At 39.7% G+C, this 17,154-nt stretch overlaps 1 protein-coding gene across 5 annotated transcripts in view; it reads left to right on the forward strand.

Annotated features, from left to right (window-relative positions):
• TRRAP (transformation/transcription domain associated protein) overlaps positions 1–17,154 on the forward strand; it is a 78,488-nt gene that overhangs the window by 46,850 nt on the left and 14,484 nt on the right. For 3 of the 5 annotated variants that reach the window (XM_040647678.1, XM_004945110.5, XM_015294312.4), the window contains 11 exons: positions 25–137; positions 603–738; positions 3,749–3,940; positions 7,630–7,858; positions 8,072–8,337; positions 9,035–9,135; positions 11,742–11,943; positions 13,015–13,179; positions 14,728–14,818; positions 15,849–16,048; positions 16,524–16,785. In XM_040647678.1, coding sequence (XP_040503612.1) covers positions 25–137; positions 603–738; positions 3,749–3,940; positions 7,630–7,858; positions 8,072–8,337; positions 9,035–9,135; positions 11,742–11,943; positions 13,015–13,179; positions 14,728–14,818; positions 15,849–16,048; positions 16,524–16,785 — 1,957 coding nt within the window. The remainder of the gene's footprint in view (positions 1–24; positions 138–602; positions 739–3,748; positions 3,941–7,629; positions 7,859–8,071; positions 8,338–9,034; positions 9,136–11,741; positions 11,944–13,014; positions 13,180–14,727; positions 14,819–15,848; positions 16,049–16,523; positions 16,786–17,154) is intronic. The other 2 variants (XM_040647679.1, XM_040647680.1) reach the window with 1 other exon arrangement.

The raw sequence follows: 17,154 nt of genomic DNA on the forward strand, positions 1-17,154 counted from the left end.
TAAAACACTCTGAATTTTATTTAGGCACAAGAAACTTATGAAAAAGCAATGGAAAAGGCTAAAAAGGAACATGAACGGAATAATGCTTCCCCTTCCATCTTTCCTGAGTATCAGCTCTGGGAGGATCACTGGATTCGGTAAGACTTCAAAGCTGATGAAGCATTGCTACCCTGCAATGGAGAAATACCCTGCTGGTTTAAAGCTTTAGTTGCTAGAATACACTTCACTCAGGCCTTTTAAAATGCAGGGGAAACTTAAGGGAAAAAAAACAAACCTACTTTTCTACTCCCTTAAGAGACCCTCATAACTGTGTGTGTGAAGATTGGTAAAAAATGTAATTTGATATTGGTGGAATCAGACTGTAACTACTGTTTTTCCTATTTAAAACTGTTGTTGTAGTAGACAGAAAATGCAGCTTTTGTCTGCTCTCATAACTGGTAATAAATCCTCCTACCTGGATGAAATATCTGCAGTGCTTGCAGAGCAGTTCACAGAGAAACAAATATATTGGTAATCTAATACAAAACTTAAAGGCACTTTTATTGATTATTATTATTATTATTATTGGTAAATAAACTTACAGTGGTTTTGATTTTTTGTAGTTGCTCCAAAGAATTGAACCAGTGGGAACCTTTGACAGAATATGGGCAGTCAAAAGGCCACATAAATCCTTACCTGGTACTGGAATGTGCATGGAGGGTCTCAAACTGGACTGCTATGAAGGAGGCTCTGGTGCAGGTGAGTGAGGGCTTTCTGTGTTCAGGTTTAGTTTAATATAGGGCTTACTGAATCACAGACTGATTTGAATTAGAAGGGAACAGAGATCCATTTAGAGCAGGCCCAAGTAGATCAGGCTGCCTTATCTGGTAGGGTTCTGGTATCCCAGGGGTTGATGTGCCACAGGCCTTCTGGACATGTTTTTCATCTGAAGGAGAAGAGATGTGCTCTTCTTGTTACATACTGTTTTAGAAAATTGCAGTATATGTGGCTTTTGTTAGAAACTAAGGAACTTGTGTGTAGCAAGTGGAGTAGTTGTCTTCCTCGTTTGGTAAAGGATAAAATTCACTGTTTGTACTTTCCTGCTATTGACCTTCCTGATTCATTATGGAGCTCATTATTGTATGCTGCTTGTAATTCATTTTGCTGAACAACATGAATTTGTAGAACATTTAACCTTCCCTTTGTCCTTTCCTGGGTTTTACTCATGAGATTGTGCATTCAGTGCATCTGTGTGCCCGGAGAATGAATCTGTGCTGTCTGCCTAAGGAATGAGTGCTCCGTGAAGTTCTGCCTGTTACAGAAAGGTTTGAAGGCAGGAGGCACCCAGCGTAAAATAACATTTCAAAAGATGAAAATCTCCAAGTTCTTTTTTCTTCCCAAGTATCCATAAACATCTTTTTTTGTGTGTGTAAATGCAGTTTAAGTGGCCAGGGAAACATGCTTGGAATGTCTGTGATTTCTGAGAAGATGCCACAGAAATCACACAGGTAGATATATTTTTTTTTCTGAGATCAAACTGGGAGTTCTTCCACATGCAAAAGGGGGAAAAAAAAAGCCATCGTTAGATAAATTCATCCTTACCCTCTTAGACATCTTTTCCCCACTGTTCTGTGAACCGTCCTGTGAGAATCAGCTCATATTATTGTTCCTGAAGCTGCTGTAAAATATTGGGCCTGCTTCTCATAGTAAGTGGATGTAGAACTGAAATCTGAAGGGTGAGAATTCTGCATTAAATTCATTGTGACAACTTATTCTCCCATGATAGAGATATCCAATTGTGTTTTCCCTTTCCTTTCTTCAAAATGAGACTGAATATTCCAGTTTATTCTTTTGCAATACTGGTTATATAGGTATGTGCAGTCAGTGTATTTTGCTTTAAGGGCTAAACAGTGAAAACAGGAAAAGCTGTTTAATTAATTTAAGGCAGTGCTTTTTTTGGAACCTAAATGAAGAGTGTCCAACCATTGCAGCGTTTGAAATTGAGTTTTCCCACGCTTGTAGTACTGATGGTTGGAATGAAGCAGTTGCCTCTAAGGATGCATTTTTAGCATTTATCAGCCCATGTGGAGCCAAACCCGTAAGCAGCAAGTTGTGCTGCAGCTGCAGAAATGATCTAACAGGTGATATTTGCATTTTAATTAACTTCTGCTCTTTAAAAATTTGCTATTTTGTGAATAAGTGTGCAACTCTACTGACTAATTATAGGAATGGTATTGTTTGAAAAACCTTTGAAGCCTAAAATAAGAACTCTGTTGCACGGTGTATTTTATACCTTGAGTTCAACCAGAATGAGATAGATCACATCTGGCAGGTTCTGGTTCTGGAAATGGATTTGAGTAGAAGCGACAACCACAAGGAGCTGCGGATGTGCTGTAGTGGCAGTTACACCAAGGGAGGTATTTTCAGTAGCGGGACCGTCACTAACTGACTCTGCAGGAGGTGCTGCCGAAGCCGTAAATGGAGCTTCTGTGGCTCCACCAGGATTCCCTTGAAAGCTGCGTCAGGACACGTGTTTGTATAAGTGTTGGGATGTGAAGGGTGGTGGATTCTGTGCTGCTGTACTCACTGCTCCAGTTTTGATGGTATTCTGTGGCTGTTCTTTAAAACTCGACTTTGAAAAACTTATTTTAAATGTACAATTATGTGAATCTCTGCAGTGATCCCTGGGTCAGGAGAGGGTCAGAAAAGATGGCAAATATGTATCAGCATTCATAAATCTCAGTGAAACGCTTTAAATAATCTACCTATTAAAGCTGAGCTATTAAAATACCATGTGGCCTTTGATAGGACCCAAGGCTCATTTCCATGTGCTCACATTGCCGTTGTGTTTAATGATCCAGTAGATAACGTAATAAAAAGGAGATGATTTTCACTGTGTAAGTGTAAGGTTGGTACCTGGCAGTTTCTCTTTGCAGTCTCAGGCGTAAAAGCCAATTGGGGATAAGCAGAAATAACAGTTGTAATGGTTAAGGTGCAGTACATCAACAGGAAGGTAACGTGGAGGGATTTCTGTAAAGCCAGGATTTCCTTGCTAGGCAGTTCAAGTGCTTTGCCATTTTTAGTTGCTGTTTTTTCTGCTGGTCTGAGATTTTTAAGAAAATGGTTTAAAATTGTGTTCTAATCATTTTAGCACTGCCGCCAGGCTCTGCACCTGAATTTAGAAATGGTTTTGATGTCGATGGGAAGGCGACGTGGAGATGATTTAAAAAGAACATCATCTGTTTATTCTGATAAACTTAGCAGGCAGTTAGGAAGTATAATGCTGGCATAATATGCTGACGGATAGGGATGGTATCCTTCTAAGTGAGAAGTTAATGTCCTTGTTCTGGAGCCCCTGAAGCATTTCGGAGGCAGTAGACTCTGCTGAGAAGCACTCGTTCTCCTGCAGGCTGAACTGGCTGGCGGTGAGCTTTGTGCTCCTCTTGCAGGACTGCTTTCAGCTTGCCCAGCTGTCTCAGCTGCACCTCGGCTGCCCGGTAGCGCACCCTGAGCAGGTTGTGTGCAGCACTTCTGCTCTTGTGCTCAGCTGGCAATTTCTTTGCTAGTATACCCTCACCAATAGTTGTTAGAGCCTGAGCCCCTCTTATGACAAATTGTGGTAACTTAGTCTGATATTTGTAGAAATTGGGCTGTTTTCTAAACAAAATACGGAACCCAAGTGTTCAAGAAGTCTTTAGAAAATACATCAGAAAAGTCTGGGTTTAAGCACGAGTGATCTTTACCAGACCTTCTTCCATTTCATTACCAGGTGGAGCTGAGTTGTCCAAAAGAGATGGCTTGGAAAGTGAACATGTACAGAGGATACTTAGCAATCTGCCACCCTGAGGAGCAGCAGCTGAACTTCATTGAGCGCCTGGTGGAGATGGCCAGCAGCCTGGCCATCCGGGAGTGGCGAAGGCTTCCCCACGTGGTGTCCCATGTTCACACTCCCCTTCTCCAGGTAAGAACTGAAAGCCTGTGTTATCAGTTGTGTTCTGATAGCAGGTTTCAGATGGTAACTGTGGGTATAAAATACTTTACTGTCTAATACTGATTGGTTTCTCCTAGTGGTATCTTTGTTAAAATTGCAGAATGTGCAGATTGAGAGGCATTAATTGGACAGTTTCTGGTTCAGCTGAATGTGTTCTGTTTGTGGTGTATTGATGTAGCTATTTAAGAACTGACAAATGGCTCAGCCTTCTCTGTGGGCTAATGCGTCATGCACTGCAGCACTTGGAAACCTTGACCATTTAGTGGCTTTTAAAGAGTGTTCCATTTGGAGTAGGTATAGTATTATAATATAATACTTGTGGGAATCTTCAAATATCTTCCAAAGTACAGTAGCAGGGAATGGCATTAGGAAGGAGTCTCATCTTTGTATTATGTGGTACTTCTGATTAGATATGGAGAGACTTGTGTAGGACTTCAGAAAGAGAATGGGGATTGTACCAGACAAACTAATGTGTACTTCAAAGCTTCAGGCTCTGGTCTTCAGCTTCATGGAACACCTGGCTAGGTCATTTGGCAGGTTCTGATCGGTATTGCCTTAAAATCCTTGCAGTTATGTTGTACAAAGAACTCTTGTGCTTAATATGTTGCTTCACAGATGGGAGGGCTTTGGGGTCACTGCTCCCTGCATCCCATCTGATGCCAGCTGCAGGAAAGAAAATGTCTTTGGTCTGGGTGGGAGACCATATTCCAGTAATTCCCCTTGTCTGCGTGTGGGTGCATACCTTCCAAATTTAGCTGTGCTGATTGAAAAGGTTACTGCTTCCAACTAATTGGCTCATTTCAATTCCAGTACGTTACAGAGCACTTGTGAGAGTAAGTCAGCTGGAAGATGTGAGACAGCGGTAACCTTTGTCAGGGGCGTTTTGCTGCATTGAGAAGGAACAGATTGCTTACATCAGAAGAGGTTGGAGCCCTGTGGCCTTACTTTGGGATCTGAAAGAGATCCGTATGCTTTCTGGGCAAGAAAAATGGGCAAAGAAAGCATGAGGTTTTGAGAGGAGCTTAATCATGAAGTCAGGGCAGCATTCTGACAATGAAGCTGTGAGCTGTTCTCAGAATGAATGAGAGGCAGTCTGTTAATTTTGAGTTACAAGAACTTTGAAAAGAAACAATAATGAAACCGAACAGCAACACGAGAAGCACGCGGAGCAGAGCATCAGCTCATCCTTACCAGCCTCTTTCAGGATTATTTAAAATAGGAGAAGTTTGTAACTTCATACTAGCCTATAAAGTGACTGCATTGTGTTGCACTGGATCTTCTCCAGCACTGATGTCTAAAGAAAGCCTTGTGCACGTACTGGAATCCTCAGCTTAGACAGGATGAGGAACTTTCCAGCTGAGTAGCTCAGTGTGTGCAAAGAGGATGGGCAAAGCTAACATTTTTTTGTGCTGTTTTCTACTTATTTACTTTTTTCTTAACTCTACCATCCATTTCTATGGGAAGGCAGAGCTGATTGGCTACTTCTGAGTCCTAAGAACGTTTCTCTCTCATAAGAGGATGTGTTATGTTCTGTTTCTCTAAGCAAGTATGATTGGAATAAGGGAAGTAGAAGATGTCTTTTCTTTCATCCTTGCTGAACAGGTCCTTAGCGCTTGTTTAAATTTACCATATTACAAGACAAATAATGTACTTTTTGCAGCATTTAAGTGTAAATTGGTTTGCAGATACCATGCACCAGATAGATGTTTATTTTTGCTTTCAGTCTTACTTCTTCAGGCAGCACTGGCAATGCAGTTTAAAAAAGAGGTGTTCAAATTCTGTGTGCTTAGTCCTGCTCCTGGACACAGGGGTTACTGAGGATCCACTTAGAAAGTCAGGGGAAAAGACTTGGTTCTCATCCTGGCAGGAACAGCCTGGAAGACTTGAGACCTGCAGGGGTGTTTTTTGAAGCAGCTGGCACAACTTTGATCATACAGATTATGCAGTTTGTTTATTGTATGAGATGAAATAACACGTGTAACATGTGAGAAATGTATGGCTTGTGTCCTTCACAACTTTCACACATTTCTCTGTAACAAAAACGGACTTCTGCTTCCCTTTGAAATGTGTGAAATGTCAACACTTACCCTCCAGCTTTCCTTGGATTTAATTATGTAAGTAATTCAGAACTGTAAGAGGCGAACTTGTGAGAGTAGATGTTATTGCCAGGTGTAACTGAATGGAAGAGGTGTCCAAACTCATCTTTAAAAAATGGCATTTGGCCTCGAAATGCTTCCAGAAGCTTCTAGAGAGTGAACATCCTGTGTTGTGCAGCAGCACCCGGAGGCTGAGGGTGGGATTTGGGTTCACCTTCACACGCAGTGTGTGCTGTGCCAGCAGTCCGCCATCACTGGAAGGGCTGCAGTCCTCCTTGGGCCGTCTGATACACGGCAGCTGAGGCAGATCAGTGCTCACTGCTGGGGAGGAGCCTTTTGTCTCCGAGGGGGAAATTCTGCAATGTGTGAGTGTGGTGTGATCTGAGATTTGGTGTCAGGGATGCATTTCTTCATGGGTTGGTGCTCGGAGAACTGGACTAAATGGATTCCTTCCTGATAAGTTTGCTCTGATATTTCCAGTTTTTCTCCTCTGGATGCATAATATTTGTAGCATGAAAGGATTAGGATTGCTAAATAATCTAAATGCTTTCAGATATCAATTAAAACAAGCATTTAGAATCACCTGATGTGTGGACATCCCTCATGAAGAAATGATAAATTAGTCCATGAGTGACAGAGGTACAAATGCAGCCATGAATTTGCACTGCAGTAATTACTTTTTCCTTAATATCAGATAGTATGTGATTAAATACCTGTGAGAAAATTAAATTTATGTGATGAATGGGTGTAGGATGAAGGTTAAGCTGTTGTGAGAGCTGATACTGAGATGATTGTAGGAAAATATTACTTTGTTTAATTTATTTTGTTTCAAGAGATTTCACTGGGTAAATTTAGATGGCTTTTTTTTTAAAGTAGTTATCTTATTTGGTTGATTAACAACGAGTACAACTGCTGTCTGCCAGAGGTAGCTTAGAGAATACTACACTGGTTTTATTGTACTACGGGTAATTAAATTCCATTAAAGTTTGTGGGCCTTTTCTTGGGGTTGTTGAAGTTTAGCAGAATGTCTGCTGCCTTTAGCAGGATTGAGACTGCTGCCATCTCTTGTTTGCTGCTGTCATTAATCTGAGGACTGCGATGTCAGTATAAAAAACATTTTTAACCTAAATAACTTCTCCATGCTGAGGTTTTTGGGGGAATCTCTTATTACAGTGATAGGCTCAGGGATGTGTGGAGCCCAAATTTAGGCAGTGACCTTTTTGCAGGCATTCAGGAGGGAATTTTATGGCACCTTTGTGTACTTTATAAAACAATTGGGTTGTTTGTTTCTTGGGACTGGGTACCTGGTGATAGCAATTCTGTTCTGATGATCAGCAGTTGGGTATTACATTTCTGTTAATAGCTGAAGCACATGGTTTTGGTTGTCTTTTCTTAGTCTGGTTTGATAAGTACTGGCTATTGGTTATTCATGCGATTAACAGACAGGTTCCCAGGCAGCATAGCTGCTTCTTTACTTGATTTAAAGGTGAACTGATCAGCTGGATCTTGGCCAGTTTATTGTACGAACTTTTAGGATGATTTATACTGTTTACTGTTTTCTAGGCAGCACAGCAGATAATTGAACTTCAAGAAGCAGCCCAAATAAACGCAGGACTGCAGCCGACTAATCTAGGGCGGAACAACAGCTTACATGATATGAAGACTGTTGTAAAGACGTGGAGGAACAGGTTACCTATTGTGTCAGATGATTTATCCCACTGGAGCAGCATTTTCATGTGGAGACAGCATCATTACCAGGGTAAAACTGCCTGGTCCAGCATGCCTTCATCATGTAATTTTCCAGACAACACATCGCTTGAAATAAGTTCTTTGTTTTCTTTTTATTTAAATGTGCAGTAGTTTTGTTGGCTTGGACAGGATTGTTTTTATTTAGTTCCCATTCAAATGTTCCACTGAGTCGTAATTTCATATGTACTGTTGTGTGATTTTTTTTCTGTATGTATGGTTTCATTTATAGTGACAACATTTCATGTTTTGTCTTTAGCCATTGTAACTGCATACGAGAATAGTTCTCAGCATGATCCTAGTTCCAATAACGCGATGCTGGGGGTTCATGCTTCTGCATCAGCAATTATCCAGTATGGAAAGATAGCTCGAAAACAAGGGCTGGTCAACGTAGCTTTGGATATCCTGAGTCGAATTCATACAATTCCAACTGTGCCCATTGTGGACTGCTTCCAGAAGATACGCCAGCAAGTAAAATGCTACCTTCAGCTGGCAGGAGTTATGGGCAAAAATGAATGCATGCAGGTACAGTAGCTTTTTCTCTGATGCTGTTGTTAGAACTTTGAAGGTTATGAGGGCCGTTAGATGTATGGGTTTAAATAAATGGGATGTATACAGGACAGCATCGATTTCCTTGTCATGTTATACCATGCCTAGTGTTAAGTAACGTTCTAAGGGACAAAAGCAGTCATTGTCCTCTTTGACCCGTGAATGTTTTAAAAGTTAACCTAATAAATATTAAGTGGACATAGATATTTTGAAATCTTACGAAGTAGATAAATGGAAGGGACTTTGAAAATACATTATTTGCAAAAGGACAGTGCAATTGTAAGACATGATGGGGTTTTTGAGTGGCTTGCTCATGAGTGATGTTTGCTGGTGTACTGAAGTGAAAATGAGTTAAAAAGAAGGGAAAAAAGTGTGATTGTAGGCAGAAAACCTCGATGCATAATTATAAGGTAGGCAAACTTAAAGGTGGAAAATTTAACTGATCACCTGATTAGTGTTGTCTGTTGTATCGATCAGTTTTGCATGCACCAACAGAAACTTAAAATTATTGTCAGTCTAGACTAGTTTTAAATGAAAAATAAGTGGGAAATAACCAAAATGTTAGAAATTCATGCTGTTTCAAGAGGACATTTTGGCTGGTTTTTATGGTATTTTCGTTTTAATAGAAACATCCATTTTGGAAGGCTTTTTTTCACTATGACTTATTTAACAGGGTCTTGAAGTTATTGAATCTACCAATCTGAAGTACTTTACCAAGGAGATGACTGCTGAGTTCTACGCACTGAAGGGAATGTTCTTGGCACAGATTAACAAGTAAGTATGCTGGCTGGAGAAGGCGTTAGCACACATCTGAGAGAAGCATTTCAAAAGTTGTTCCCTATGTTTATACCAGCCTAAAATTTGGCACAGCTGTATACGGAGGTAGAATTTTACATGGTGGTTCCTTTTCAGTTTGAAGGTGGAATGATTGTTAATATCAAGAGCTGCTTGAAGCAAACATTACATCAGTCATTTTGTTTGTTTTTAGAGATATGCAGAAGGAAGAGGCAGGGAGAATATTTTTGTCCAAAGCTTTGCAGCATAAGATATCTTTTTTCCTGATTGTATGACTATTTAGTTAGACAGACTGATGTCTAACCGATATCTCAGTCTAACAAACCAATACATTAGTGTAGTTGACAAAAGGAAGCCACTTTAATTACAATCTCAGTGTAAGTATCACCTATAAAACCCAGGATAGAGCCCTGTGCAGTCTACAGGATTATAGCTACCTAAACAAAGCTAGTCTCCATCTTTATCTCTTTATTTTTCCTGTTCTGTTGTTCACTGTTTGTGTCTGTTAAGGGAAAGGAAAATGTGTGATGGCATAGTCCATAGAAAAATCTGATGCATGGTTCAAAATGAAAATGTTACGTAAACTCATTTAAGGCTGAACTGAAAAGGTTGATGTTTTACGTTTCAGAGACGGTTTGCTTTACAAAAATGTAACACTGAAGTGTAAGCTTTACTTTCACACTACCAGCTTTCCAGTGTTTTCACTTTAATGCTGACAGGCATCTTACTGTATGGAGGAGGGTCTCTAATTCAACAGACAAATATTTCAGCAGTCAAATTTTATTAAGTGATACTTCAAAGCAGCCCTTCAGATTTCAGCATTTTTTTGGTATATATGGTATTTAATGGCATATTGCTAAATGTTACATATAGATGGAATCATTCTTTTACCACTGCATTGCAGACACTTTCAAAATGAAGTCCATCGGCTTCTAAGTTGTACACCTCAACTCCATGTAGCACTTAAAGTCAGGAAATAATGAATATCTTCTGTGGGTACAAGAGAGACATTTAAATATGCAGAATGTAATTACTTCAATGGAAAGTGCAATGGGCTTTTTTATGGCCATAAATGAGCTTAGTTTCAGTTGAGGTTTGAAGGGAAGAAAGTCTGCCTTTCCTCCACCCCACTTTAAATAAATAAACAAAATTCATTCAGTTGGAATATAAAACAGCAAAAACTGTACCTACATCTTTCTTCAGGATACAACGGATAAGGGATTCTGTTAAGAACATGTATCTTCATCTTGCAAAACAACCCAAATGTGCATTTTTCAAGCACTGCAGCTGGAGTTGGGACGTTGGGAGGGTTACTCTTGAGAAGATGGGCATTCTTGATGCTGACAATGTGTGACTGCTGCTGACCTGTGTGCCAAGTACACTGCAAGCTGGAGGTCACCTCTGGTGTTGCATCTCCCTGTGCTGCCCATTTGCTGAGCAAGGTGGGAGAGAGCATTTTTAAAAAGTCGTTTCAGGTGTCAAGAATGATGGATAGCAGAGAGGTAGAAAAGAAGATCTGCTGAAAAGTCCTGTTTTTAGGAAGGGGAAGTAGTCATATGAAGCCATTTATCAGGCTGCTGCTTTGCTACGAGGCTTTAAACCTTCAGCATAAGGTGCAGAAAGCTTCTGAAAGAAAGCGACTTATTTGTGTAACAGCAATGAATGAGTATTTGACTGACCAAGTTACTTCCTTTTTATCATTTTGTCTCAACAGCTAATCATTTTAATTCACTGTAATCCTACAAGCTCATATTTTGATATAAAAAATACAGTCAAGCATTACTTTACTTTTCGTACTGCTGCTTACTATGCCTATTCTGTAAGAGAGAAGATTCCTGTTAAATAGGAATCCTGAAATGCTTTAAAAGTTCTTTGTTTCAGCTGTACATGTGAGTTTTCTCATTCTATAGCCTTATACCTGAAACAATGCCTAAGTCTGAGGGCTGTGTGTATATTGGGGCGCAATATGCCAAATCTTGAAATGGAAACGTGAGGAAACACAGAGAGGACTTCCCAATTTCCAAATGTTGCTTTGTTGCTTTTGTGAATCCAAGAATTGTATGATTAGATTTCTTTTGTTGTGTTGGTTCCCCCCCAACTTCCTAACTTTAGCTTTGAAGCTGAGGAGCTGATTTGTTCCAGGTAACATCAGTTGTAGATTGGGTGGGAGAACAGTTAAGTAAGATGGACTCCACCAAAAGATATCTAATGCCTTATCCTCTCAATCTCAGTTTTTCTCACTCCTTCTTCTGGTGTTTTTGTGCAATCATTTATTATTCATTTCTTCCCCAGAGTCTTATTCTGTTCCTTGTGTTGCAGTGCACTGGAACTTTTAGTTTTTCGGGGAGTATCTGGGGATCTGAAACATTTGCATAATTGTTTCCATTATGAACCATTTGCTTGCATAGCTGCTGAAATAAAGGAAAGCTAAGAGAAAGCAATCATAAGCCCTTACTGGAGAACTTAGTGGAAAAAATTCCATTCGATGTTAAGGACATAATTGAGTACCCTATCAGAAATCTGTTACGTGATTTAGTGATTTGTTTGTTAGTATGAAACTCACATTCATTCTTGTCACAATGCAGGTCTGAAGAAGCAAACAAAGCTTTTTCTGCAGCTGTACAGATGCACGATGTCCTAGTGAAGGCATGGGCAATGTGGGGTGATTACCTGGAGAATATCTTTGTGAAAGAACGTCAGCTTCATCTGGGTGTGTCTGCTATTACTTGCTATCTGCATGCCTGTCGTCATCAGAATGAGAGCAAATCAAGAAAATATTTAGCAAAGGTAAGGTCCTGATGTTCAAACGTTCATATGCCCAAGTTGGTGTAATTGGAGAAATACCAGATACTGATTAAAAGCTTTACTTGAGGCTGAAACTGTATGCATGGTTGCTGTACAGTCATTGCATAGAAGTCATTATGGATTCTTTTTTCTTCATAAGGATATATATATATAAGGGTGTGGAACCTCTTTCTTTGTGGGGAGCAGGAAGGAAGGGGACAAGTGAAATCCTTGCTTGCATAACTGTTAATGATTTTAACTTAATGTAAGATTTCCTGTGTCCTGCTGTGTAGTTTAGTCAGATACCTTGCCACGCCAAAGCCTTAGAATTAACAGTGCTTTTTTTTGTTTTTCCCACTTTTGCATTTCAGCTCTATTCAAATACCTCTTCCAGCTACTTAACTGGGATTGGTTTTGAAGGCGTTGCCCTTCTGACTCCATCAGGGATAGGAACTGTGGATTACTGCTGGTACAATGTCAGCTGCCATTAGTTTAATCTTTGTTCTCCCAAATGACCTTCTGAAGAAATTAGTGCTTTGTTTTCAGAATTTTTGTATTACTTTTATTCTTTTCAGTTCATTATCCAGGCACAGTTCTTACATTTGTGCTCTTCTGCTAGATGTCGTATTGTTGAGTCCACAAATACAGCTTCAGTTATTTGTGAGTGCTTAGGATAAGCAGGCAGTGCTTAATACGTTTCCAGTCAAATTTGGTGGTAAAAAAGTATCGTTAGGGTTGGACAGAAAAAGGAACATTCAAGTTAATGTATCTGAATATCACACCTATAGGCGGTATGAAACATGCCTCCGTTTCCACCCCAACCCCCTCACCGCAGCCATTAAATATATGTGTTTATTTTTGCATCTTTTTAATGTTATTTCTAGGGGAAAATCCTACAGTGGCCAGGTATGGTAAATACACATTCCTGTGTCCAAGTAGGCTTTGACAGATAAATTGTCTTTAGTACCATATCGGTAATTATCTGGATGGGTTTTTTTCCTGCATAGTCCAATTGACGTGTTGAATTTGTTGAAGCCCTTTTTGAAGAGATGTCTGCTTGAAACTCTGTTTCAGGTTCTGTGGCTGCTGAGTTTTGATGATGATAAGAACACACTGGCAGACGCAGTGGACAAGTACTGCATCGGTGTCCCTCCCATCCAGTGGTTGGCCTGGATTCCACAGCTGCTGACGTGCTTGGTTGGCTCCGAGGGCAAACTCCTTCTGAACCTCATCAGTCAGGTAGCTACAGAAGCTGGGCGCTAATTCGCTATGGTCTGTAATCCTTAGTTTCAAGATGAGATATATAAGAATTTTTAAAAGCAAATTAAGGAAGTTTAAAAAGCGTTATTTCTTGCAACTGTTGTTAATTTAATAAATGCTAATTTCTCCCTAGAAGCAGAATAATTTTTAAGTTCAAAGTGAGCAATGCTTAATGAGACTAAACCTAGTGTAATTGTATGCCATATTTGCTTAACATGTTTTAGATTTCCCTCTGGAATTCTCTTTATTACATTTTTGTGAACAGAACAGTACACATTTAGGAATGTATAGTTAAATGTTTGTCGTGTTAAGAGCAGAGGTAAAAAAGTGCTGGCTCTAGTGTGTAAATAGTGAGTAAAGGACAGATTTCCTTAGCTCCTTATTTTTCTTAGAGTTGATTTAAAAGTTAGCTCTGTCACCATCAGAAATCCTTACAGAGGTGCTGTGAATTTACGCTCGAAATTTAGAATGTCAGGTGACTGGAAAAGTAAGGGTGGAGCGTCAGGAGTCAGGTGAAGGATCGGCCTCCCTTCATTTGTACCTCTGAAAAGACAAAGGAGCTCTGATTAATCTTAAAATTCTGAGATTTTACTGCCCTCTGCTCTAAAACAGAATCGGAGCAGAACGTTGCCTGTATCTCAGGATAAAGGGGATTTACAGCATGCCTTTACACTAAGGGAGATTATTTTTAGATACTGTTTTGTTATTGCTTAATGTGAACAGGGCTCAGGAATGTTTTCAGGGATGGTAACTGCTCATGGTTTGGTTGAAGCTCTTTTTTTAGCACACGCAGAACCTGGAAGTGCCATTGTGAAACCTGTTGGACTTGCCAGGGCCATTTGGAGGGGAGAAAAATCCATGATTTAATGCAATTGTGGCTGGAGGAGTCTCTGGTCGTGTCTTAAGATGTGCTCCATTGTGGGTAGTACTTAGACACATCATTTCTTTCCTTTAATAGAAAAGATATATAGATTTCAGAGGAGGCTCTGGATGTTAATATCTCCTTCAGCTTTTTTTTATTATTGTTTTATTATGGAAGCTAAAATCTTTTTTTGGTGAAATTGGTATCCCCTTACATTAAGTGCTGCAATTAGCTGGAGTAAAGTTACTCTCTAATGGGCTTTCTTATCACTTACTATGGGGCTCACTGGGAATTGTGGCCTAATTTAAAGACTAACTGGTGTCATTATGTCTGTTTTTCTTCCATTATGTACATGAGTAAGATCGGTGAGCTCGTCCAGGTACACTGGCATTATGCTATTTTCAAATTTATTGAACAGTACTATCTGGAAGCACTAATTAGATAATGTCTTAACAGTGTGTGGAGGGAGTCACCATTTCATCCTCTTTGGTTTTCTGTTACTGAAATGATCTTCAATTTCCTAGTTTTCCATAAGCTGTTATTCAAAATAAGGATCTGATTATTACTGACTTGCACTCTTTTACACAGAGAATCTGTATGTGTTGATCTGATATGTAGTCAGTATTCCTTAAATGAGAAATGTGTGTATGTACATCTCCAAATAGGTGGGACGAGTCTATCCCCAAGCTGTCTACTTCCCTATCAGGACCCTCTATTTGACCTTGAAGATAGAACAGAGAGAGCGCTACAAAAGCGGTGAGTCTGACATGGATAGAATTGTTTGAATTCTTTAACTTGCCATTGGTTTTAGCTTTCCCTGAACCCCCTTGGGAAGGTAGCTGCTCTAGGAAACATAGCAACTTCTCAAGGCCAAGGAAAAAATTTCCAGTGAACTTTATTTAAATTCATTTCTATGGCATCGAGTCTACAGAAGCTTCGAGTATTGGTCTGTCTTGAATAACATGCTCACCAAGGAGAGTTCAATCTTCATTATTATGTAACTGTAATTATTCAAAATTACGCACTCTTTACTGGATGTTAAGTAGAAAAGTCTTGGATTTCAAATATGGAAGAGCAGTAAAAGTGCTTCATTTTTCTTTGTTCCTCCTTCAGAGGAGAAAGTTGATACGCTCACATGCCATAATACTTTACTACATTCCTGCCCAGCAAGAGAAATTTTTGTGCCAAATTCTTGATCTCACCACTTATGTGTTTAGTGGCAGCTGATAACATATCTTCTTATCGTTTCTGCCACAAACTACTGCTCTGGTGAGTTACGTGAGGTTTCTGATCACTGGGAGATGATGTTGTTTGAAGTAGTGCCACCATGTGATAAACTAAAACTCTGTGCAGTGGAGTTGTAACGCAGGAGATAAGTTGTACAAATGGGTAACACTGTGCAGCAGTATGTGTTGTTGGCATCAGTTGTATTTATTCCTGCAGTTGTGCAAGAGATCTCACCAAAAAAAGGAGGGGGCCAAAATGAAGAGTGTTTACTTAATTCGCTCCTGTATGAAATACTGTCCATTACTTCAAAAGCTCGATTTGGCATTGTAAAACTCAGGACTGTGTGATTTTGAAGACTGTTTGTATTGCTCTAGCTTTGAGAAGTCTGTAGTGCTGAACAGCACTGTGAGCAGTTTTCTTTCTTAACTGACGCAATTTCTGAAACTCAGTGGGTAATCCAAAATACAAAACCATTTATTTCATGCAGACACATTTCAAGTTTATAAAGAATAAAGTCTTTCTTGAATTTTTGTATTGATTTCACTTTTCTGCTTTCCAGATTCTGGGCAACAACAGCCAAGTTCAGTTGGAAATCAGTCCCACTCTGCCTCAGATCCTGGGCCAATCAGAGCCACAGCACCAATGTGGAGATGCAGCCGAATTATGCATATGCAGCGAGAATTACACCCAACACTTTTGTCTTCTCTGGAAGGCATTGTAGATCAGATGGTCTGGTTCAGAGAGAATTGGCATGAAGAGGTATTTGGCTTTTATACAGTTTCATATGTATGTATCCTCTAGGGAAAGCTTAGCTGCATAATATTTCTCTAGCATTACTTTCGAACAGTAAAACATAGCTTCTTTTTGATTAGAAAACTGATGTATTCCTGAACTGACTGCTCTGATTGGAGTTTTTAGAGCTTAGTTATTTATGGAAGCAATATATAAGTTTCCCAAAGATTGACGAATGCCTCTAGCATTAGGATTTAATCTGTTGCTTGTACTAACTGAAAAATGATGCTCTTATACTAAATTTCATAGATACCAGTTTTCTTCTTGATCTGGTGGTCTGTGACAGGTGGTAATTATTGTCCAAATTTGATTTAGAGAGCAGATGGACTTGCTAGTGGCGCACGCAGTTCTATCTACCTGGCAGTGACTTAATAGTGTTTCCTTATACCAAATCAGAAGACCTGATCTTTCTGACTTTTTGTCTTTATTATTTTGTCTTTAGGTTCTTAGACAACTGCAGCAGGGCCTGGCGAAGTGCTATTCGGTTGCCTTTGAGAAAAGTGGAGCTGTTTCAGATGCCAAAATCACTCCCCATACACTAAACTTCGTCAAGAAGTTAGTGAGCACTTTTGGAGTAGGACTTGAGAATGTGTCCAATGTGTCCACCATGTTTTCCAGTGCAGCCTCAGAGTCACTAGCCAGGAGAGCGCAGGCGACAGCTCAAGATCCTGTCTTCCAGAAGCTAAAAGGGCAATTCACAACAGGTAATTCTAAAGAAATCTTAATCTCCTGGGAAATTTTCCCCACAAAGCTCAACTGTGAAAGCATTCTGCCTTTTTATTCTTCCTGCCATTTGGCACAACCTGGAGTAGTTTGTATTATCTTTGTTGCTCCATACATTGTCAGATGAAAACCAGATCACAGCATAGAGAATGGGGGGTGTTATTGTATTTCTATTACCTAAATGTGTGGTCAAATCATATATGTGTTTAAAGATAAATTAGATTACTTCACTGCAGTCTTTTTGCAATTTGGATCAGACCTCCTGCTTTAGATGAAGGCAGTAATGATGACTGTTTTATGCTGAATGCTAGAATGTCATGCAATTATCACTGCAGGGCTCCCAGTTCACA

Source organism: Gallus gallus, chromosome 14, assembly GCF_016699485.2.
Source record: "Gallus gallus isolate bGalGal1 chromosome 14, bGalGal1.mat.broiler.GRCg7b, whole genome shotgun sequence".
Lineage (NCBI taxonomy): Eukaryota > Metazoa > Chordata > Aves > Galliformes > Phasianidae > Gallus > Gallus gallus.